At 36.7% G+C, this 25,720-nt stretch overlaps 1 protein-coding gene across 5 annotated transcripts in view; it reads right to left on the bottom strand.

The window, feature by feature from the left end:
* The window catches only part of TBC1D5 (TBC1 domain family member 5), a 313,125-nt gene that overhangs the window by 47,804 nt on the left and 239,601 nt on the right, over window positions 1–25,720 (bottom strand). For all 5 annotated transcript variants that reach the window (XM_063409301.1, XM_063409310.1, XM_063409291.1 and 2 more), the window contains 3 exons: window positions 23,348–23,454; window positions 8,412–8,497; window positions 2,419–2,687 (listed from right to left, as the gene is read on the bottom strand). In XM_063409301.1, coding sequence (XP_063265371.1) covers window positions 2,419–2,687; window positions 8,412–8,497; window positions 23,348–23,454 — 462 coding nt within the window. The remainder of the gene's footprint in view (window positions 1–2,418; window positions 2,688–8,411; window positions 8,498–23,347; window positions 23,455–25,720) is intronic.

The raw sequence follows: 25,720 nt of genomic DNA, 5'->3' as shown, positions 1-25,720 counted from the left end.
TGTTATACTGTCCAACTGAACATCTGTGAGTATTACATCAGCTGGAAGTGCAAACGTCTATCAATTTAAATCCTAAATCCATGTCTCTGTCAACCTCAACCAAATAACCAAGCTCCAGGAGGCTGAGGAGAGCTGAACACACAGTGAAGAACAAAACCAGGAGACAATTAGTGACACTAGTTAGTAATTTGGGAGCCTTTTCTTTCCAAACCATGCCAAATAGCTTTTAGATACTCAAAACTTATAGCAGAATCCAGAGTAGAAAAACACCAGTGTAGAAGCTTAAAAGTTCAGCATAAACATGAGTGGAATGAAAGCTTCTGAAAGTATGAGTATATTTTAAATCCTAAATCTCAATACCTGGGATAGAAGTACTGGCAGCTTCTCATAGCTGCCCAGAGTGCCCTCATTCGCTGGATTTGCTGTATAGCTCTTACTTGAGGCGGTGTCACTGTCCTCCACAGAACAGAGAAGACTTTTGCTCATAAGGTGTGATGCAGATTTTGCTGTTTACAAAGGTCCCTGCAGCAAGCTTCAAAACAGTTTTTAGTGTGTTTCCACCAAGGTGTCACTGCAAATAGGGATTTTTTTTGCTGAACATTGAAACTTACTTCAGAGAGAATTCACTAGGGAGCCTCTAAAACACTTTCTATTTCCTTTTGGGGTTCTTTGTGTCTCTTTAAAAATATAAACTATGGTACTTGCAAACATAGCTGCCATCATTTGAAATTTCTATAGAATTATGGGCAAAATACTTGTAACTGTACAGGTCTAGAGCAACAAGCATGGCACTAATAGGTAAAACAAAACTCTCATCTGAACCTATTAAAATAGTATATTTACATTCTGTTGTTCTTAAATTACTTCTGCAAAGGCTGTACCAAATATGGATAGACAGAATACACTTAAGAAGGAGCTGCAGTTTTTTTCCTCTTACCATGCAAATGCTTTGTTCCCTACATCATAGATTCTTCGTAACTTTACCAAATCTCCATATTCCTATTGATAGAGCAATGTGTGCACAGATTGTACATGACAAGGACCAAACATAACTACAATTTTTTATTCTGATTCTTGTATGGAAAGTATCAGGTGCATTTCCTGATGATACAACATGTTAATTGGCACATACAACAGGCTCTCCTTTAGCAGCCACATCATGATTAAGCTACAATCAATTTCATCTAGAGGTTGCTTCAAATTGTATGCTTTTATTATATAAACAGGGAAAGAAAACAGCCGCCCAAGGACCACTTTTAAACTGAAAAGGGAAAAAAGAGAATGATGTAATAAGGGAATTATGGAAAACTCTTAAAAAAACCAGGAAAAGTCTCTCTGAAACAATGTAAATAATTTTGTTCTACACCTAATTTTGCTTCCACTATTCTGAACAGGATTTGCATCAAAGTTTCACTGCACTTCAGTTTCCCGTCTGCACTGTAAAACCCTTGCTGGAGCAAGTTTTGAGATTCTTCTACAACTGAAAGAAGCTGCGTATCTGGATTTTGCCCTTACAAAAGTGCCTGTATGTGTCTGCTCTGTGTACCTTTCAGTTCTGCTCCCTCAGTGTCTCCTGGGGACTGGGGATGCCTTGCACCATTTCCCTTCTTTTACACTTTCAAATCTGGTGAAAAGAAAAAAGATGCCATCCTCTGCAAAGGTTCAGGGCAACCAGCACCAGCCCTCAAGCTCATAACCATGACACTGGATGACCTGCTAAAAGCAGCAGATACTCTTTTGCTCTACATACTCCTCTTGCCATGGGCTGGCTGAAGATGAAAAGCAGTAACCCACCTTGAGTGTGGCACAATTTAGCAAAAAACTACCAGAGCTGAGGTTGTAAATTTGTTGTTTGAATAAGCTGTCCTCAAGAAATATACAAAGAAGGCTTAAGAAAAAGACACAGTGTTTACTAAATAAAGTGCAGCAGGCCACCACAAATTATTAAAAGACAAATTCATATTATGGTTTAAATAGCTTCTTAAATAAGCTCCACAAATTCTAAAGGGAATAAGAATTTATTTATTAAGAATTACTCTCTAACTTCCTTCACTCATTACGTATTTAGCTAATACTGTTATGTATGGGATTTTTTGCCAATAACCTGAAAAAACGTGTATAACATTAGTCTTCTAGTTAAAAAAAAGGTTTCATCTAAAAATCTGAAAAATTCATTGGCTCAAAAACTTCTTATGGCATTTGTACATTCTTGAGATAACACCTAATTCTGTATTGCACTGCAAACGTGCTGTTGTACTTGGCATAGGCATCCTGCCTAACAAAATACTTTTTTTGCTGTTTCTTCCGAAGATGTACACGCTAATAGAAAAATGAATATAAGAAAGAACTTTCTTCAGCCCTGAAGATGTACAACAAAGCTCCCCTCAGTCATGGTGCTGCCACACGTTTCCCCTTTACCTTTGCCCAGCTGAACTGGCATGCTTTCAGACTTCATCATCCTCTGCTGCTGTGACTGGTGGTGGTGGTGCTGCTGGTGGTGCTGCTGATGCTGAGGGGCTTCCACTGTGCTCCTGCTTGGCATTGAAGAGGGAGGGAAGCTGCTCCCGCCGGCAGGAGTGCCCACTGCCCCACCTGAAGCCATGGCTGGAGCAATGAGCTTTCGGCCAAAATTCAGTAAGCTGTTGGAGACTTTGTTAATGTTCAGAGGGGCAGCTTTAGCACTGGCACTGAGAAAAGAAGAGGAGAAATCATCGCATCAATTGCTGTTTGGACAGGCACAGCCATACATTTATTGTTCTTCAAAACTGGGAGATAAAAATCCAAGATTTGAATGTTACAAAGAAGGTGTATTACTACAGTTGCTCTGGAATACACACAGTGACTTCAGGGACTGGGTGTGGTATGAATTTTTCCCAGACAGAAGTAGACAAATTTTCTTGGTCCTTCTCCTTGAAAAACACAGATTGACCCCAAACAAAGTGAGTCTGTACCAATTTTCTTAATTTTCTTAATTTGCCTTCCTAAATTAAAAAAAAAGAAAAGAGTGACAAAAAGCAATCCAGGCTCCACAGAATCAAAAACTTTATAAAATTGAATTTTTGCACTTATTTGAAGACTGCTTTAATATTTATTTCTGCTAGATTAAATTGTCTCCAATGTTTAAAATGACTCAACCCCAAACACTTCTTTCAGCAGCAAAGCTAACACTAGACTGTCTTTTTAGGCTGGCAGAGCTAGATGTCTCTTGCTCTGAGTTCACCTTCTGCCCAGCCCAATCATTTCAAGCCAAGCACTTTTTAACAGGAATCCTGACTTCTAAAGTGATTTTGCTGAAGAACTGCTTCAGGGTATAACACATATACTGAATCACAATCCTTATAATTGTTACCTTTTATTTTTAACTACAGTGGCTATTTAATTCACTTCAGTTATATGCAACATTAAGAATGAGGAAATTGTCGAACCATTTAATTTGTCTAAAATAAAGAGGCAAAGAACCTTCTAATTCCCAGTGGAAGTGTTCACATAACCCACAGACTAGCAAAGCCATTTCTATTTGTTCATGCAATAATTCCCTGCCTTATATAATTAATGCTGAAAATACCCTTCACAGAAATATATCACAACCACAAAGACCTTTTCACTCCTGAGGTTTTATTTTACTGATCTGTACTTCCATGACGTAAATAGCTGTCCTTTAAAAACATGAAGAAATGCAATTAAAACCAACACAAACATTGTACTGGGGAAAAATAGCTTTACAATGTTTTGGAGAAGTTGCACTAAAAATAAACTACAAATGAATTAATACGGGTAATTTGTAACTTCTTGCAGAAACCTGGAAGAGTGATTTTGATTTTGCTCTTCCTATAATTTCTCTATTTGTCTCCAGAGATGGGGATTTTTTAGAATACACAATACAAACATGCACACACATATAGAGCACATCCAGAAAATAACAACAACTGAGTTGTTTAGAGTTAGAATAGATACTCGGAATAGACAGAAAAGGAGAGCTATCAGAAGAGAAAGTCTGAGAGCCTGCATGCTCACAAGATACAGCCCCAAGCTGTATGGGGTGCTTCTGCCATACACTGGTGATGAAGAAGGATGGCATCTAGAATTTTTTAGGAGGAACAGCAGTGCAGAGACTGGGACCAAGTGTTGCTTCCCAATTTATGGAAGCTGGGAAAGAATGATTGCTGAATACTAATTTCAGGATTTTTCTGTGTCTCCCAATTTTATTGATTGCTGCTGGTGTCACAAGAAGTCCTTCCATAGTCACCTGAGAATGACTGACAAAGTCACTACACGGAAAGCATCTGCAGAACTCTAAGATACTGTTCCAGGAGGTCCAAATGGTTTCAAACTGTGAGAGACTGAAGTGTTAATGGTTAGTGACTAAAACAATTGCTGACATGCAAAAGTTGTTTTGCTGAGGCCATGTTTGCACCCTCCAACTAAAAAGGACAAGGAGAATTTTCAGATGTTTGGTGGCTCCGGGGTGAGAAGCAGAAATCTGCCAACCTCACCCTAAAAGAAATCCAGAGACAGCAGTGCACTTGGTCCACGCAGTGCCTGCATCGAGTGATTCGAGGACTGCTGTTGTATCACAGTGCTGGATCTTTGCTGCATCACTAAATGGAATTTCTGAAGTTATAGCTGATTTGGTTCCACTAACAGCTGAAACACCCAGCACTGCAAACCCAACAGCCAATAAAAGCACCCGTGTGACTGAGCATTGACAGGCTGGTTTCAAAGCCCCCTTCTAATTGTCCTGCCTGGGTGGTTAAGGAGCCAACAGAGAGTCGTGGCTTCCAGTTTGTTTCAGGCACTTGAATGCCAATACTGCACCTTTAACCACTGCTCAGCTGGTTTGGGAAGGAGGGCAACACACCTTTAACAGCCTCCTGCAAGGGTATGAACATTCACCCACCACAGCACAGGCTGCGCAGTGAACAGTCTCATGCCCTCTGGAAATGAAATGAATTGGAGGAGACCTTCCTGAAAAAGTGGGGGAAACAACAACAGCAGTGTGAAAAGCACTTCGTGAGACCAAAGTTGAAATTCCACCTGAGGAATATCTTGAATCCAAGCTGTTAAACAACTTTAGCCACTAAGGGGTAACCTGTCCAGGTTGTATTGAGACAACCTGAGACATGTATTGTCTTCTTTTGCCACGAAAGATACCAGCACACTTCCACTGGAGATCAAAAGACATAAGTCACCCCCCTAAGGGCAGCCCCATCAAGAATCCAACACTTTGGTCCCCTCAGACTCTCCAGAACCTGGATTTACAAGATTAACCAGTTCTGAGTGAGGGATGGCCAGGGGATTTATATGTGAAGGCTCACAGAAAACAGCCAGGGAGATTTGATAATCCCTTTCCCCTTGGGCCCTTTAAAATATTTGGTTATTTTTTGTGGTAGACACAGGAGGACAAATTTCAAACAGAAGTTGCTGCTCTAGTGGATTATGACAGACAAGAAATGGAGTTGAGTATGTGAATCAACACTCAATAGATTGCTTCTTTTTAATAATCTGCCTGTAGTAGGCTGAGTTTTTTCTTTTTATAGAACCTGCTAACAGATGAGGTCACGCTGAATGGGATCTCAACCAGTTATCAACTGCTGCAATGCATTGCTGATTCTGGATGTCATACCAGTAATAACTTGGCTGAGATTCAGAACCCAAACTTTAGTATATTTTTTCCCTCCGTTTACTGAAAACAATCACAGAAGTTGAAATTTGGGGTGGTACATATCACTCTCTCACCTGTAAACATTATCTTAGAAGAAAGATAATGGCTTCCACATCAACTCCTAGGTTTATGTTGTCTCTAAATCTAGAACCTTGACAATCACTAAAAAAAAACCCTTGACTTTGCACAAAAAATTATATTTACTGAAAGTAAGTGATTTACACTGACAGGTCACCTGAGCAACAAAGTCACTGGACACTTTGAGCTTAATGTATCATTGGAATTGTGATAGCACACAGATGCAGGAAACAAAGCTTATAGAGAGGCTTGTGTATTTGTGTCCAGCAGCTGGCTTCTTTCTTGTTCCTTTATTTTTCAACTGTATTTTGCTTAATAAAAAGCTGTCAGTTTTTCTTCCACACTGATTTGCTGCTTTGACATATATGTACACTAGGACAAATTAGTTTATTTGCATTTTTCAGAGGGTTAGAAAGAGGCTCTTTGAGAAAAACTTCATTTTACAATAAGCAAATAATGAACAACAAAAATAAACCATTTCCAAGCCTTTATGTCCGAAACATGATTTTTAGAAATGCTTCCAACAGTGAAATGCAAGAATGTTTTAGAACTACATGACAACTAGAAAGAATAGTTACCACAGCTCCTTAAAAACCCGTGGTGTGATTTGGCTGTGTTGTGAACTGACACTGCTAATGCTCAGCTCAGAACACATACAAATTAATGAAAAATAAATAATGATGCTATCTAAATATCTTTTCAAGAGGTGGTTCTAAAAATGTATTGTGAAGTAAAATCTGTGCAATTTCTCTGAATGACAGCTTCAGAAAATGAACAATAGTGAGGTGCTGCATCTCTGGAGGGCTTATATTAAAGTGAGCTGAAGTTCTGTAAGATAAGAACAATGTGTCTATTTCTTACCATTTAAATGTCTGATATATTAATGCAAAGGATGATTACAGCCATTAAACATGGATCAATCTACATTTTAGCCATCCAAATATATCAGACTTGCACAACAATTACAAGAAAAATACTGATTGATTTATGTTGTAGAGTTATGAGCAGATGCGTTTAAAAGTAAGGCATCAGTTTAAAAATATGAGTATCAAGGAGGCATGAATTCCATCCACGAAGCAAACCATTTTGTTTCATCACAATAAGCATCATTGACCTTGACTGTGAATGGTGTATTTTTAAACTAGCAGTAGGAAGATGATTCAATCTCTGCAGTTTTCTGCTAAGATGGAAATGTTTTGTTTTAAGCAGGCTATATTGAAAGGCATTTCTCTTTTCAGTAAGTAATCATTACAAGAGATGAGAGAAAAATATTTGAATATGACTGATTAAAAAGTTTTATATGTGATAAAATAAGCAATATATATTAGAGATTTGTCAAGATATTTTAAACATATCACTGAGCCTCTGGAATTAAAGATGAAATAGACCTGGCAGTTTATTTAATCCATCTCTGCTCACTGCAGAAACATTTCCTAATGTTACATCTTCCATTTCTCTCCCTACTCCAATCTTAAACAGTTTTACCACATTTGACCTACTCTAGGAATTCCTGTGTTGAGATGAATTTATCCCAGATTTTCTTCCATCTGAATTATTCTGACCAACTTCTCATCTTCTTCGGTGTGTATTCTGAGTATATGTGTGCAATTAATTTATATTTCTACATATATTTAATGGGGTTTTTTTCCTTGGAATTTAGATTCCTGGCAGGTGTCATTGTTTGGGCTTTATGATTCACTTGTATTTTCAAAATCCTTGAAATCTTTCTTTTTGAAACTTCAAACAACTTATTTTTCCAGTTTAGGCAACACTTGAGATAATTTTTCAAAAGAGTAAGTAAAAACATTAAGAAAATGCAATAGAACGCAATAATTTTTGACACCTGTCCTCAACTTTTAAGCCTGATTTATAAAGAAAAAGATAGTTTTGCAGTCACTCTATTTACCTTTCATTTCTTCTTCTTTGTCCCTTTTTAAAAGCTTGTCAAAAAACTCCATTTTAATTTTAGTTGGCTTTTAATGTAGCTGATTTCAACAGAATATGACAGAGACGTAAAAGCCCAAAAGCCAACAAGTTCCCCTGAATCAGCAGGCAGAGGGTATGGCTGGGGCCACGTGCAGTCCAAGACACTGCCCCTGACTGTGTCAAGTGAAGGGTTATGTCTTGTGCTGGACTGACCTGCAGCCACCTGCAGCCACCAGCAGCCATCAGCAGCCATCAGCATCCACCTTGGGGCCACCCAGATAGTACGGCCTTGACGAGGAGTTTTGGCATTAGTGATACAAACCAGTTGTAAAAGATGGGAGGAAAAGTTTGGTAAAAATTACTTCCAACTGGATTTACATTAATTCAACTTAGCTTCTGCTACATGAATATTCCAGATTGCAATTAGGTGAATTATCAGAATTAGTTCAGCTACACAACTAACACTGGCAATATTTTAACCCGATTTCAGGATACATGTCATTGTGTAAAAGTGTCTCCAGCCTCCCTTAAAATGATGCCAGCAAGTGACTGCAACACTACGTGTAAAAACTTCAATTTTTTTTCATGTAATAATAGTCAAGGGACAGATTTCAAATAAATGTCATGAAATAAACATGTTTCCAATACTGCTTATGTAATTCCTGTTTAGGATAAATGTGACTTCTGAAACATTTTGTTTATGTAAAGTCTTAGTTTGGTGAACATATATTTAGAAATTGCTTACCGGGTTTTGTTCATCAAGTCTGCTCCACGTGCTTTGTAATAATCTAAATTTTGTTGGAACTGGTGAGTCACCGGTCTTGGATTTCGCTAAAAACAAAAAAACAAAACAAAACAAAAAGTACTTAATTGTAATTTTCTGGGAGATTGTGAGCAGAGACATGAAACATGTTCATTAAAGAGGATTAGAAACTTACAGAACAATTTCTTTTTCTGGTACCTTGGTTTTTCAAGGCAGCAGTGCCATTTACATTAATGTGACAACTTAAAATACTTAACATAATACCAAATTCTATCTGTAAGTCCATTCCATGCTCACAGAAATCAGTACTCTTCCACATGGTGATGAGGCTGTTTGCTGTAGTGTTAACATTCCTAATTAAATCAGTAATTCTTGGACAAAAACAGATACTGATATGATTTCTTCCTGCAGCTCAGGTATAGAATTTGACCACCTCTACACTAAAATAATATGCTTTTAAAGAAAAAGGTAATAGTATAGAGAAACTATGGCAAACATTTTGAGCTGAATACATCACATTATCCCTGCTAAGCAAAGAAATTTTAATTCTAGTGAGACAAGCTGAACAATCCCACTAGATGGCACACGAAGCCTATTTTTGCTCTCCAAATTTCACCCTATTCAAAACTGAGGCCGTGAATAAAGAACTGCTGTCCTATAATAAAGTGTATACAATTAATGTTGAAACCAGAATCCACTTGTTATTCTCCACTTCTGACACAATCAAACTCTTTCATGGAATCATGCTGCCTTCAGTAGGTCTGAAATGATCCTTTTGGGATCTAAGAATCCATTGAACAGTAAGCTTAGACTGCAGTATATATGCATAAAGTATCTTGATTGAATGCATGCATCCTGAAGGACACTATTTGAAGGGTCAAGTAAATATTTTTAAGTAAAAAAAATTGCAAGCAGATGCAACTGAAATAACGGAGCGGTACAGAGAGGCCTTAAAAATACATATATATATATATATAAATGAGGAATGGATTAAATAATTTCTAGTGCAAGAGAAAACACAATGGTAAATGTTTGCATAATGATCAGATATTGTATAAAAGAGATCTAAATGCTTTCTAAGTATTTTCTATAAAGATTTAATAATTTATTTAATGTTGCCATATATTCTGATCTGCCTTCTTAAGTCCTGCTAGTAGTAAATACAGTTTCTGTGAACCATGCATTGACGTTTCTAAAACCATTGTTCACAGGTGAGAGTACATTATATTTTTGACAGAGTCAGTCTTCAGGTGTTTCAGTTCATGTGGTATATTTGCTCTCCAGATTTCACTACAGTCTTATCCTCTCATTTTCCACGTACCTACAGATAGCACTCCTTCCTCAAAAATCTTGTTTCTGGAGGAGGATATCGGACTTGAATTTTAAAGACCAAAACATTGCATGAGCATAAAAGGAGGGAAGAAAATTTATAGAACTGGTAAATACCAAAGGCCAGGATGATTTCTGGAAGCATATTTAAGGGTGGGAATTTCCAGATTGTTTCCTGCAGTTAAACTTAATCTTGTATGAAACGTCTCATTTTCTTTCTTTGAAAACACAATAAACATTTTAAACATATATGTTTGTAATGTTCATTAAAAAATGAAGCAACTAAAAGCTATTAGATGAGCATTAAAAAAATCCCATCTATCCTACCACCCACACTGTAATGGCTGTTCTACATTTTTCATCTCCTCTTATAAAAACAGTGTTTGAATAACTCTACCTATTCATAGAGCATGAAAGTCAGTCCTCATCAACTGACAGCAATAACAATGAATCAGCTTTAGTTACTATTGCTCTAGTTTGGTAATTCAATACATTTCTATGATAATCAAATCCAAACTGACATGATGAGGATAACTGAGTTCTGCGACTTCTGTGTGAGTAATCAAACAGTGTAACTTTTCTCCTATGAATTAAGTAACTTCTTTCTTTGCATGTTTTGAAGGGTAAGGTTGAAGAGTAAGAGATGGCTAAAATAATGGGCACTTCTAAGCCATAAGACAGCTCTTTGAAAAGTACAAGTTACCAGGTGCTAGCCAGATTTGCAATTTGTTTCCAATAACTCAGTATATATTGATAGTTAGCAAAAACATGGAAATTTCTTTCTCACCACCCAATAAATAATAAAAAAGATTATTATGCATTGCTTCTGAATTAAACAAAAACCCAAAATCAAAACAAGAGGAAAAGATCATGCGGAACAGTATCTTGAAACATATTTATGCAGAAATGACAAGCAATTGAAGACACGAAAAGCTGATCTACTATCTAAGCACTTAAAGCCATTAATAGGAATAACATCTAACTCGAACATATGAATGAGGCTCAAGCATTATTTTCACAGGGGCCTATTTGAATTCCTGTGAGGTTTAAAGGTATGAAACGAAAAAGCAGTTTAAAGTACTATTACAGGTAGTGAAAAAAAAGCTATCTGTAAAAACATTAGAAATACAATACAGTAAATGCCAAGGGTTACTACTGCAACTTCTTTTGTAGCATCACTGAGATATCCTCTCAAAAAATTTCAATATTTTAAAAACCTAACCTGATACATATGTTAGCAGACAATTATCTGTGAAGTATCACCACAGAAAAGTTAAATAGTTCTGAAAACTGAAATTCAGAAGTAAAAAATGCGTTATTTTGAAGATTATGATCTTTATGTCAATGTGGTTGTCCTTTAAGTTTTGCATTCTTTTCAACCACTTTGGTAAGTTAAATGTAAAAAGCAGAACAGAAAACCTACACAGTTACAATGCTTGTTCCTTAAGAATTTTAAAGTGATTCCCCTCTCTAAGCACTCAATTTGAGCTGTCTTCTAAATTACAACCTATGTATTAGGAGTAAGGACTAAATTTATTTACAAAAAACATATGTCTGTTGCTTAAAATATTCACAGCAACCAGTTTTTTCCTACACAGTGCAACTTAGAATGATCCAATTTGTATTTTTCATTACTTAAATAAATGAAGTTATTCCTTTTCTTTTTTAATTTATGTACATTATTTTGTTACTAACTTGGATAAAATAATTTTTTTCTTAAAAAGATAATGTTAAAATGACAGTGAAATCGATCCTCCAAATTTACAGTTTGTTGAATCTCTCCAAGAAATTGTGTGAGGGCTGAGGGCATTATACAGATTAAGACATATATGATTTCCACCTAGTAAGGAAAGAGAGCAGAAATCAGAGAAAAGCTGTCTTTGACAATACCATAACCCCTGCTTTCCCACACCCATTTTGTAGAAGTAGCATGCTGGATTTATAATTCTTCTAATCTTAATGTCTATTTAGAGTGAACATAGTTTCAACTGGTAGAAAATGCCCAATTTATGCTTTTAAAATGACAATGTATGAAGTTCACATATAGAAACATATAGAAATTGATGTGATTTTGGACTTTGCCTCTTCAAAATGTATTAGCCACAGTCCAAAGGGAAAAAAAAGCCTGAAAATGTTTCAGGTATCTCTGAGGCACTCGGCCTCTGAGTGTTTCCTTGCCTAAAGGAACCCTCTGTCCCCTGCTCGTTTGCCTGCTGAAGTCATCTCCCTGTGTCCTCCTGTTTATCCCCAGCCACCCTGAGACTAACTCACTCCAATTCCCACGGCTGCCAGGAGGTTCTTGGGGACTTTCTATTTGCCTTTTTCCTTTTCCAGGGACACAGGGCTGAGCCCAGTTATACCCCCAGCTGCACTGCTCCCTGGCGAGGGACTGACGCTGTCGTCAGAATCACACTGAATGCAGCCCATTCCCTAAACCTGCACAGACTGCTGAAAAGCAACTTTCCTACCAGCTAAGGATCCTGCTCCATGTGCTCAAATGTCCAAGTAAACCCCCTTTCCTCCCTGGCCTCTGGAGACATACCGCATCACATTACCCACGGAATAGACAGGATATAGCAAAGCCTGCTCGTGTGTGACAGAGTCACAGGCTGCTCTGTACCTGATATCTGACCCCCTGAATACACTGCGTGTTTAAAAGTTTACATGCAGGTGCAAGTGGAGGAATCTTGATAACACCCTTCTTTGTTGAGGTATTTTCTTTTCTCCCGTTTTAGTTTTATTAACGAGGGAGGGGAAAAAATCAAATACGATTTTGCACAAGATCTGAAGGTTCAGAATAAGAGACAAGAATGAAAAAAGATTTTTAATATATCTAACGAAAAATGAGACTTATTTTAGCTAACATGCTATTGCCTCAGTGCCAAGGGAAAGCACTTGTCATTAGAGAAATGAATTGCTCAGCTGTTTATAAGCAAAAAGCTCTGGGGGAATTTCTCAAGGCCCAAACCACAAAGCATTGCAGGGTTACACAAACGTATGTTGCAGGTGTTTTAGGGTACACAGGTGGGAAAACCTCAGCTACTAAAAAAATACTCCACCTAATAGATTGTATCTGAAACTAGATAACCTCAGTGCAACAGAGAAAAAACAAACAATAGCAGCAGTGAATTCTACATCGAGGCACAATAGGCTGACCAAAATAATCATCTCACTAGTGTCAAATGGAATTTTTTAAAACAAACTTTTCCCAATGTATTTAAATTCTGCCAAACATTTCTCTTTTTTCCCATAAACTACTAATATTTTAAGCCTAAATCAAAACCCAGACTGAACTAAACATATGTAAAAAGAAGAGAAGGATCATGATGGAATGTTGTTCTACTTATTTAAACAATTATTTTTAGGGAACCAATTTTCTCCTTTTCCCCCTTGTCAGCAGACATGACAATATTGGATTTCTTCATAATTCTTGTACTGCCTAAGATATTTTTGTATTAAAATTCATTTTTTTTCCCTTTAATTTGTTTCTAATGAAAGTTGGAGGATCATGTGACCCTAAATTCAAATAGGACTGAGAGGTCAGGAAAGGTTGACCTTTTCTTGCTAGATCATCAATGCTACTTTCTTCATTAAAGATGACACAAACATGACAAGAATTTTGACCGGGAACACAGCTGAAATCTGAGATATGGATAAGGGATACAGGTTGTTCAGCAGCAGTTCTTCTATTAGGCACTAATAATTAATATGAAGCTTTTACTAATTATTACCCAATAACTTGAGAGAGATTTTCATGTTTCCTCTTTTTGTTCTTTTGTCAGATATTTAAGCAGCTGTCTCCACCCCACATGAACACACTTATGTAGTGTAAGCAAAGGCTTAACATTACAGAAACATATCACAGTATTTTGTATCCTAAACAACCAACCCACCCCCAAACCCGAAGCACCCAAAGCAAAAAAACATTCCCCAAACAAACAAACCACCCTTTCTTTTCACCTCTTCCCTTATTATACCTTCTGAAGCAAGCAGCTTGCTGGAGCACAAAAGGTATTTTATCCACCTATGAACCATTGAGTTATTAGAATGAAAAAACTCAATGAGATAGTAGATAATACAAGGTACTATTGCCAATTCAAAAGTGGTTCAAGGCCAAGAGCAAAATACCATCTAAAACACAGACTGACAGTCTATCAAGCCTGTGTATGAAAGCAGCACAACATGAAGGCTACACTGCACAGAACTAATAAAGAACTTCCTTTAATCACAGGAGTCAGGAGATCCATGCACTAATATTGGTGTTGGCAAAGGAATGCCATAATCCTCAAACTGGGAATAATGCTTCCTGTTTACATTTTTCAGAAGATGCTAAGGGTCTCAACCACGGACCTTGTTATTTACAATGCAATAACAGCATGAAGAATTATCATATTTAATTGTTTCTAAAGAAAATTAAGGAGGATTTTTTTTCCCCTAAGCAACAAAATTTCTCAGAAAATACAGAAAAGTAAAGAAAATTCAGTTAATTGGGTCAAGAATGGAAGACACCATTGAACTCTGATTAGGCTGAAATAAATTATCTCCAGTTTTGTTACGTGACAACCCTCCATTCCCCTGGCAACTAGAAATTTCAGACACCAGGAAGATATTTTAAATACTGTGCGTTATGGTCTGTTTTTAACTTCATACACACATGCTTTCTCTCACATGGGCATTCTATGACAAGAGATGAAGAACTGAAAAAAAATGACAAGTGAGATTTAAAAATGCTTCAGTGACTTGAGTGAAAGAAATTCTAGTTGTGTATTTTGGCTTCTTGTCCTAACTGCTTGGGAAGCCTTTTTAAAATTTTCTTTTATAGTATTACAGCATATTGCATTTTAACAGGTAGATCAAATCCTACCAAATCAGCTTTTATTGATATTCCAGACAAAAAGACTCCGACCTGCCAACGTTCAAGTTCATAACCTGCGTAAAATCCCCATCTTGCATCAACAGAATCGCTTAAGTACCTTTTAAATCTGCCTCTTAATTTAGTTGCTTATTTTTCAGCTGAACCCTTGGTTTTAAGAAGTAAATTAACTAAATAGTAAGGTATAAATCTGACAGTGTTCAGCTCTACCCCGTGACAGATTTATGCTCTGGCATCTTGCAGCCTCGCACAGTTAGGAACAGGAGTTTTACAACATTGTGGAGGAAAGCTCCAGGCTTTTGAAGGGAACACACAGCAAGCCTCGCTTTAAACCCTGGAATGCTCCAAATTATGAGATTTAAAATATGACATCTTTATGTACAGAAAAGCTACCACATTATGGTTTTATTGGCACTCGTTTTGGACAACCTGCATAACTCACTGATGGCTTTGTGAGTAATGCAGTTATCTGAGGCTTATACTTATACACCCCTTGTAACCACACTTACAGCATTACATCCTCTCCAGATACATGCTTGTACACAAATCTCACATATCAGGGAAAAACAAGAACATTTTAAGGTGCTATTTGGTTATTTACGCTACGAGGAGAAGAAACAGAATAATTCATGTTCTGCGTGTAATGTGCTACGTAAACCACTTGAGAAAGGTCCCCAGGGGAGGGGAAAAAAGCTCATTCACAGAGCCCCATGCATACACCACACCAAAAGGAATATGACATCCAAGTCTTCTTGTGAAACACAGAGAGAAGCTAAGGGCCTGGTGCTGCGGGACAAGCAACTCCTTTCATTTAGGATTCCAATCATGAGGAATTATTCTAGAGAGACATTTTGATCAGTACCGCTCCTTAAAAAGACAAAGAACAGAAGACATACCATCTCCAAACCTAATTTTCCATAAAATGTTACAGCAAAGGATGAAACATACCACTCCCAGTTCTATCTTGACAGCATTTTGCTCTTTCAGAGAAGCACTTCCCAATACAAATGTACTCAAATAGCCTTCATTACAATTGATACACTAATATTTACTATAAAATAAATATATCAGAGGATATATATCTTTTATATACATTTATATTAGAAGAGTCTGAACTCAAATGCCATCATAATAGATTGGATATGATTCAGTAGTTAATCTTTCATATATTATTGAAAAGTTATGAATCAATTTTTATACAACTCATGGTTTGTGTTTTGCAAATTTTAGTAAATAAACTATGACATCGAGACCTTTTGATTAAGTAGAATCAAAGTGCTTTAAGTGCTTCCTTTTGATAAACTATCTTGCAAACTAGAAATGATTAACTGAATTGTCAGGTTGCACATAAGAGGAACCATAATCACGTTGCTCTAAATACATTTTATAAGTGTAATTTTACAAATAACATTATTACTTTTTTAGGAGAGGTTCAGTAGCTTTAGATGACTTTTTAAACAGAAGTAAACCTATTGACTGAAAAAAACAGCCCCTAGAAATTCACAAGCAATAAGTTTTATTGGTAGCTAAAGTAATTAAGAGCTTAAAATGCTTCCAACTTCTTGCTTTAGCAGCAAGTACAATCAGAATTGCTTTTGTTTGTCTACTGAGGATGTAAATCTGCTCAAATAGAAGGAACAGTTTAAAAATTCTGTCTTCCAAAGAACTTTCTGGTCCATCTTGTCTTGGAGACCTGCTGTCAAATGTTAGCCAAAAGTAGAAACAGTAGTTCCTGACTCACCTTTAGCCATTTCCTCTGAAAGACTCTGCACGTCCTGACCCTCCCAGAAAGCAGCAGCCACACCACCCACTCCTTCTGCCCTTAAGGAGCCCGGTGGCTCTCCTTCCTGCTGGGCCACACAAGATGGACAACGAGGACAACCAAGTCACCTGGCTGGGCTCTGCTCTCACTGCCAGCAGGGGACTGCAGCACCACCTTGCTTGGCCCCACACGGAACTGGGACAAGGCCTTTGCTTCTGCACCATCTGACCTGTGGCATGGCTTTAACTGCGACAGGTGTCATTGTTCTGGAAGCTTTGCTTTGTTCCATATTATTTCCCACCATATTCCTAATAGTTTAAATGTAGTGGTTGTTTAGCTTAGATGGATATGGTATTTGTGAGCTCATACCCACACAGCTGGCCTCTGTGTGCAATACTACAGAGAGAGCAACACTTGGGAACTGCGTTGCCATTGGCAATCCAAGAGATCAGCCTTCTCCCTGGAGTGATGACTACTGTCTTGCATATGGTGCTGCAGAATGAGAAGGACTTCAAAAGGTTTCTCATTTGAAAAGTCTTGACTAGATGACTAATCAACCACTTTCCAAGTTTTCTTTTCCTGAATATATTGCTTGTGAGATACAGGATATTTGAGGATGACTATTTTATGGTGGGTGGATTAAACAGTTAATGCACCAGTCAAGAGACTGCAATGGACTTTGAGAGAGATAACAAAGCTATTGTATCCCAAGTATTGATCATGTAGCCTTTTTGTATTCTAAAATGCATAGGTGCACTGGGAAAGAAGGTGTTGAAACAAATGTACAAAAAGGAAGCGGATTTTTAATTCATGGTACACTTACTATTTTTATGTGGTACTATGGCAACATGATTATTCCGAGTAATTTATCATTAAACTCTTAGCCGCCTGTCATACCTTATTCTATTAATGAAACACAATAACTGAATATTTAAATCAATAATTCTTTAAACAAAGCATAGACTATTTCATTGGAAAATACAAGTTTCTCGTTTTAAGAACATGAACATAAACGAAGAGTAATTCAATATCATGGCCATCATTAAAAAGTTTAGCATGCAGTTACAGAAAAAACATTAATTTATTTAAAGTGAGGTGTTTAGATTACATCAAACCCGATTGTATTTGGAAATGGGAATGTTAGAACATCAAAATGCTTGAGTTCACTGCAAGGAATTGAATGTGGTTATAAAAGCAGAGGTCAAGTTGAGAATGGTGCCACCTTTTTGTCCATAGAAATCTATCTACCTTTCATTGAATACGCAAGACCCTAAACTTTCAGAAATTAAGGCAAATAGAAGATTTTTGTGAATCACTAAAAGTAATTGCGTTTATTTTTCGTTTCTTTTAAGTCCTTTTCTCCCAGGTGAAGTGATGTGTAGTTAGCTTTTCTGGAAAACCTCATTTCCTTCATCAATAATATCCTCTGTAAAGGTAACTCTCCTTTAAAGTACAGGTGACCTAACTCAGTCAGGCAACTCTCCTTACTTAAAGTACAGGCAGCTCATACTGCGCTAGGATATCCATTATCCCAGCCTCCTGATAACTTACTTGTCTTGCACCTACCCCCACCCCCCCAATGTATTATTGCTCTTGAAATATCAGTCACATCCCTCCTGATCAAAACTAAAAAGCAAAATTGTTTGTTCAGAGTCCCCCTCCCCCTTGCTGGTACCCCTGTAAGGAAGTGGACCCGCACCCCAGCAGTACCTCTGCGCGGAGGTACAAATTAATGAGCTGCTAATGCCGGAGCAGAGCCAGATCCCAACTTCTGATTGGCTGCAATCTGGTCATTAAAGAGAGGTAATTAATGCCAGATTGCACACACAATGCTAACAAACAAACAAAACAACCCCAAACCTGCTTTCCTCCTGCCACAAACGGCAAAACAACAATACTGACATAACGGCAGCGTTCAAAGGACAGTTGCAGCTCTGCAGCGGCACCTCAGTTAATGAGTGTATAGAAAAGAATTTATCTGAAGAAGAAGAAAGTGAAACTCAACAGCCTTTCAGGCACATGAAACCATCTTGGAGAAAACTATGAGACGGTGGCAGCTACTTAAGAAGAAAATTCAGCTGAAAATAAATGTACAAAGAGTTTGGTTCAAAATTTCAGCAATGTGTTTTCCCCTTGTCACTCACTGCTCAGATCGTGAATAGTGTTAAAAGCTAGAATGCAGATTTTTCCAACTATTCCTTATATGAGTGATCATGACCATATTTTATTGCTTAAGTTTTCTGGCAGTACCTGTAATTTCAGTCATGATGAACTAATACGACTTCTTTGAAATGTCATGTATGCTTTTCCATGGATTTAGCTAGAATTGAATATTATTATATAGCCACTTTCAATGTCAGCAAACAGCTAAAATACAATGTTGAGAAAATAGCAGCAGTAGCTATAATATTATTAGCATAAGTAACAAATTAATTTCCATCAACCAAGCAAATTCTTTTTTTCTTTTTTTTTAATTGATTGCTTATGATAAAAGATGTCTCCACTGAATTAAGCTCCTGAATAGCTTGCTCAATGAATGGGGCAACTCACCACGCTAAAATACCTGAAAGGAAACTTCTTTTAGAGAAAAACTGAGAATAAATACAGTAAGCTTTCAGACAAAGGATAGTTGTCGGGTTCTCAGTATGCGGTGCAAAACTGTAACATTCTATGTAGTGCTTTAGTTTTCTAATAAGTCATTGTGATAAGGTTAACACTTCAACATAGAACAACATACAAATAAGAACAACATACAAATAAGAACACCCAAAGATGAAAATTACTTTGCTTATGTTGCTGTATTAGAATTTTATTTGCTAAAGGGTGAAAACAGATTTTCAAAATTCACAGTTAACTTAAAACAATAGTTTTAAACCTTTTATTCCTAGCCCTGGCTGCCTTCAGGAAGGAAAGAACATCTGGTTATTTAAGGAACACAATATGTTCACATTTTCTATGACTTTTGTTTCTAATTGGGTTTTTTAATTTTTTTTTTATTTGAACAACTCTAGTTAGAACTATGTTTTTTAATCACTTTATATTTTTCCAATACCCTATCTCCATATCTCTACTTCTTAATTTTGCTGCTTTTGCAGTGAAAATTAACAGTGCTCAATTGTTTTGATAAGGAAAAAAACTGAAGAAAATGAGCCACTCATGGTGTATTAAATATGCAGACACACACCTCCAGTAAATGTTTTTGGATATACATAAAAGAACCTTCCCTTATTTTTTCATTTCACATATACACAATTTTAATAGCCCATTCTTCCATAAGAAGCTCTACTTTTATATTCAGAAGGACTATAAGTGCATAGAAGTTACTTTAATATAAATAATTGAGGCAATTATCTGTTCAAAGATTAGCAATGTGAAACAAATACTCTGCTAAGCAGGTTAACTTTATCACCCTATGCAAAGACAACAGCACTGATTTGAGCTTTTCATTCCATGTTTTCAAGAATTGGAGCTAGCCAAATGCAGAAAAGGCTGAAATTCAATTATTCTGCATTGATCCATACTCATGCCTGTAAAATTAGTATCTCTCAGGCCCCCCCTCAGAGACAGGTGCATTAACTTGTTTTCATCTACTGCAGAGAAGTGTATTTCTCTTCTTCTGTGGCACTGAAAAATATCAGGGATGTGGTATCTAAAATGCTCTCTCATCTCAGCTGCCAACTGGGGTTCGCAAAGTGAACAGGAAAGCTGCTGCAAGCATTAGGTTAATGGCAAATACTAATTACTTTTCATATTATTGTTAATACTGGATAATGCTAAAGCTTCTGGCAAGTTTTGATTTCACAAAAGGTCAGGAAATTGTACTTGTCCATCTTTACGAAAAGAATGCCCCCCATCTTCTAAGTACAGCTTTCTTCTGACATTTAGGTTGCTCTCCTGGTGATGACTGCAGTGAAAAGAGGGAAAAAATGCGAGAAGTTCATCAAGCCTAAATTTAGCTCTCCTGATAGAATACAGGACAAAAAGTAAGAAGGAAATACCTCTTATGCCAGAGCAAAGAAAGAGAAAAAAATACATGTTTTTAGATATACAAACCCACCTTATGTCCAGAATTGGAAGTTACAGATGGAAAAGCTGTATCAGGTTTAACATCTGATAACAATTCACCATTTATGACAATATTATTCCTTAAGAACCTTTCAGTTTTATCCAGCTTCCTCCAACCTTTTTTAGTCTAAATACCTCACAACCTCCCCCCCTCTGTAAGATGACTTGGTATTTTCCTAGCTGCAAAAATAATAGGAAAGACAACATATATATTAGCAAACTAATATACGCAAGAGGTAGATTCCTGTTTCCAACTGGCCACGACTTCTAAATTGCATTTCTTGTCCAGCTGAGATTTAAAGCTCCAAGGAGCAGAGAGCAAGCCTCACTCAGATATTTGGAACACTGAACATTCTTGGTATGTTCAACAAATAATGAAATAAGCTACTGGACCATGCAACAGTCTCCCCGAGAAGAGTTCCCTGATTTCACATACTGAAACCCAAGCAAAGTCATGGAAGAAATGCCACGCAGACAAACTCAGCACTGAATAAGGAGAGGTAAAATTGCACCAAACCAAATGTGATTTCCTATTAGAAGCCAGAAGCTTGTGATGGAGAAAAGCACAGGAAAACATCAAAGAAGGATAAAAAATAATTAAGCACTGAATTTGTTAATCACCACTTACAAGTTGCACTACAGACTAAAATATCTTTGTCATTTCTTCCAATCTCCTTTTATCTGCACAGGGAATAAGGGCAAAGAGAATTATTTCTATGCAACTAGCAAATAAAAAAGTATTATAATTTCTCCACTTATTTTCCTGTATAATCTGTGCACTGACTTTAGATTCCTACAGCACCTGTGATGCCTTGTTGAGTCTTCCCTTTCACTCCTTTTCATGAACAATGTTGACAGACTTGGAAATGTTTGCGCTTAGATCTTACAGGACACCAAGGCTTCTATTTCAGATATATGGAAAAAAGAGACTGAACAAACATGCTTACAAACACCTAAGTGAAACTTAAAGTCACACCTTGGAAAAGGTAAGAAACAGGTACTCAAGTCATAGCCTTGAAAATACATTTATTTCTCAGATCGGGAGCCATTTTTTAGTTTTAGAATGATCCTTTTAAGGAAGTTTTACTTCCTTACAGTAAGAAGTCCTGATCCATTTATGCAGCCTCAACACAAGGACCCAATGTAAAATTAGAGGTGGCTGCAAGTCCCTTAGGCTCTTCATTCTCTGGAAATCAGAACTTCTCAACCTCCAGAGTATTTCCCAAGCAGAAAAGTACAGCTCAGAAATGAGAAACAATTGCATTTTGTCAAAGCAACAAAGCAACTACCACTCTTTGCATCAAAGAGTTTCAAGTACTAATTCACCTGAGCAAAGGGAGAGCTACATGAAAGACACAATAGAACTACATCTGGTATTTATCTGAAAGGTGTTCAAGGCCCACCTGAGAATGTTAATTAATAGGACACCAAGGCCTTATGAGCCCGACAACTTCATTCTGTTGGAGACAAGAGCATAAGGATAGGAATAGTGATTAAGCCTCCTAGTGGGAAGTTTGTGGTTAATTTTTGCCCCCTTCAGCTGATAGGGTATCTTGTATGCTGCCTAGCATGTTTCAAAGGACAGCTGAATAATTAGTAATCACTTTATTGTTTAACATATCTCTTCAAAAAATGATAGATTACATACTGAATTCAGATGGCTAACTGAGAAAATTTTCTTCACTTTGTATCTTTCTTCTAAAAAATATTTCTATCTTGTTTTGCTATGAAGGTACTCAAATAAATGCTGGGCAGTTTGATTTCACTGACTGCTGCCAAAATCTTAAGCAAGATTCCTGAGATCTAACGTTAGAAACTTTCTTACACACTGAAAAGATGATACATTTTACTTCTCATCATGAAAGAAATCTTTGTGCCTGAGAGGAATGAAAAAAAAAGCAGCTATAAGGATGCAGATTTCTGCAAAAAACTGATATAGAAAAACAAAGAGACAATGTTTTTCTTAATCCATAGAAGTGTAAACACTGGTACTGAATGAAATTTTGCAGAAGGCAGTCAGAGTACAGAAGTGATGAATTTTTTGCTTTCAAAGATGTTGTGCATCAAGAAGATGAGGGAAATCAGACTTTACACTGGCAACCTACTAATGGGACATGTACAAAGACAGTTCAAAACCAGCAGCACAAATTCTGCTACCTGCCAGAGATCTGAGTAAGCCAAGATTACTGTGTACAGCTTCAGCTCAAGCACTTCATCCACTATACAGTGAGAGTCTCCTGTATATTATACCCACACATACACACGTCATTCTGAAACAGGAAGAAGTTTTCCTTTATTTTTTTAATAGATGAGTACATCAGAAACTGCGTGCTAGTAATATGTCGCATAAAATTTAAGAATTTATACATCTTATACATGTGAGTCTTTAAAGGCTGTAACATAAATCTCTTGTTTTTAACCAAAACCCATCACATAACCTTTATATATTGAGCAGAGGTAGTTCTTTAAGGATTAACAGTGATTAATCCCAGAAATCCCATGAAAAAGGTCTTTCAGATGAAATTGCATGATGCTTTCTATACAGCTTACTAGGTTTTTAATAGTAATATTACTGTTTCCCTGAAAAGCATACTTTATCCTAAAAGATGTCTGTGCAGAATACAAAGCAAAGTTATTCTAGAGAGCACATCTGCAGTTTCCAGAGCTCCTGGATAACTTTAGCAAAGTGTCCTTTAAAGTATCCTTTAAAGAGTAAAGGAACTTGTTCCTACTCTGTTTCCAACTCTTCCCTTCAGCTCTTTTGTCAGGTAAGAAGAAACTTGAAACTACCATTTAGTTTCAAAAATGTAGGTTGTTATTAACTTCATAGCATTTAGAACATTTTATTACAGTGATTTATTTCCTGTATTAAGAGAGAAAGCATCTCACCTTTGGATCTCGGAGAAAAAGCGCTCTCAGGATAAGGGAATGAACATCTCCAATAGGTGGATAATGCATGAGAAGTCCCAAACAGGTCTGATAATTACTTGAAATCACTAGAATTAAAATAAAAATAAAAGAGAGAGAGAGAGAGAAAGTATTACTGTCTCACTTTGATATTCCAAAGCAGTACTTTTTCCAGTAAATTCACTACAGTTCACATTTGGCTGTCTTTTCTCACATGGTTTCTCAGAACCCAAGGAATGCTCAGAGTAAAAGGACATACACATAATCAAGTCTTGTGACTACACTTGGTCTAGTATAATTAAGAAGAGTTCTAAAACTACGACTTTATGTGATAGACATTTATGTTAGCTCCAGATTCAGATGCCTCAGTTCAGACCTCCGTAGCTGTGCCTGCCCCAGTCAGTGGAGCTCAGGGCAATGCCATCAGCAGAGCCTCAAGAACTAGTCCAATACTGCAAAAAGGACATGGACTTTTCAGTCACTCCTCCACAGACACCTAAATTTAAATGTCATAATTTGCATTTATGGCTTTATGATAAGTTTGCCCCACTCTGACCGATATTCACTGAAATATCTTTTATGTTGTTCTTAAATACATATTTACATACATACACACACTTAGATACCTATGCATATGTAATATTATTCAACAACTCCTCCTTTTCTTTTAAATCAAAAACTTCACAAAATATTCAGGATAAAGGAAAAAGATTAGATTTTAATTTCATAAGTACTAAAAAATACAGCACAACATTAACTTAGATTTTTTCACTTATTCAAGAAAATTTTTGCCATGCTTTGCTAAATTTTATAATTTTGTTCTAATCTGTTTGATTGTATCTGAATCTATGTAAGCATACTCTATGGCTTTCTGCTTGTTATTGTCATCTTCTTTTTTTTTTCCTTTCCTTCCCAAATCAATCTAATTATGAGTGCAATTATTAAAGACATCTTTTCAAGCAGGTCTATGTAAACTACTTCATTTCTTTTGCACCATCTAAATCCAGGCAATCCATCTGCCACAGCTGTCAAAGCAATGCCTGTTAATGATGCCTCCACTCTGCAACATAAAGACAGCCTCCAACAATAGTAATTGTAAATAAATTTCTAACAAACTTTGCTATTCTGAGAACTTTAGCTGTAGTAAGAAATACCCTTAATTAATCAGGATATTGCAAATACAAAATTATATTATTTATTATAAAATAAAGGGCAGTTTTGTGGACAGGGAAATTTAAATGGTTTACTTTATTTTCTTTCATGTGAATAAGCCTCATATCCTCCTGCACCTTACCTCCCTCAACAAGAGGATTATGGGGAAAAGATGCAGGACTGGGCAAAATGAATAATTATAATCTGTGTAAGGAACCACTTTATCATCTTCATTTCCGTTGCTGATCCGACAGCTTGTAATTTCATACATCTGCTTTCATTTGTAAAGCACTCACTTATCCTACTCATTCTTTATCTGTTCTGCCTGTTTTTTTTTTTCCTACCCTTTGTTTTTCTTGTTCCTATTCAGGTACCTGCTTTTTCTTCTTGAAGTCACAAAGCTGGCATAATGAACACAATACAATGGCCTCCGTCAGGGCTCTTTCATAGTACAGTACGAGCACCACACAGAACATACCCAATCACACTCTCACACCTAAATCAAATTTAAGATACTGAACTGCAGTTGTGATCATGATGCCTTTTTACCAAAGCAAATAAAAACAGTGAATATTGATATTAGGTGCTAAATAGTTTTATAAATGATAGACAGTAACACTGATTTTTGTTTGTCTTTTGAACAAGTAAGTATGTGTTCTACTCTGCAATGTAAAATGGATTAAAAATATATTTTATTTATTTTTCCTGGAAGAGTTCTTTGCTGTCTCACAGGCATAGAGAAAACAAAATATTTTAAAAAAAGAATTTCTTTTAATGATGCAGACTTGACCCCTGATAAAAAACCCCTTATCATCCAGAAAGTTAAAAAAAAATCCAGCACTTTCAAGGGAAGACCTACTAACTTTTATATATGGGCTTTATTATCTTCAGGGTTTCCCCCACATATTTAAACTGAAAGAGGGTAGATTTAGATTGGACATAAGGAAGAAATTCTTTATAGTGGGGGTAGTGAACACTGGCACAGGTTGCCCACAGATGTTGTGGATGCCCCTGGAAGTGTTCCAAGTCAGGCTGGATGAAGCTTTGAGCAAACTAAACTTTGGTCTAGTTGAATATGTCTGTGCCCGTGCCAGGGGATTGGTCTAGATGATTCTTTAAGGTCCCTTCCAACTCAAATCATTCTATGCTTCTTGTCTCTTCAGGACAAAATGTATAATACTATACAGTAGAGGGGCAGTTTTC

Source organism: Prinia subflava, chromosome 1 (assembly GCF_021018805.1).
Source record: "Prinia subflava isolate CZ2003 ecotype Zambia chromosome 1, Cam_Psub_1.2, whole genome shotgun sequence".
In the NCBI taxonomy this organism is placed as follows: domain Eukaryota; kingdom Metazoa; phylum Chordata; class Aves; order Passeriformes; family Cisticolidae; genus Prinia; species Prinia subflava.
The sequence above is the reverse complement of the archived record's forward strand: the minus strand, read 5'-3'. Positions and strand labels throughout refer to the sequence as shown.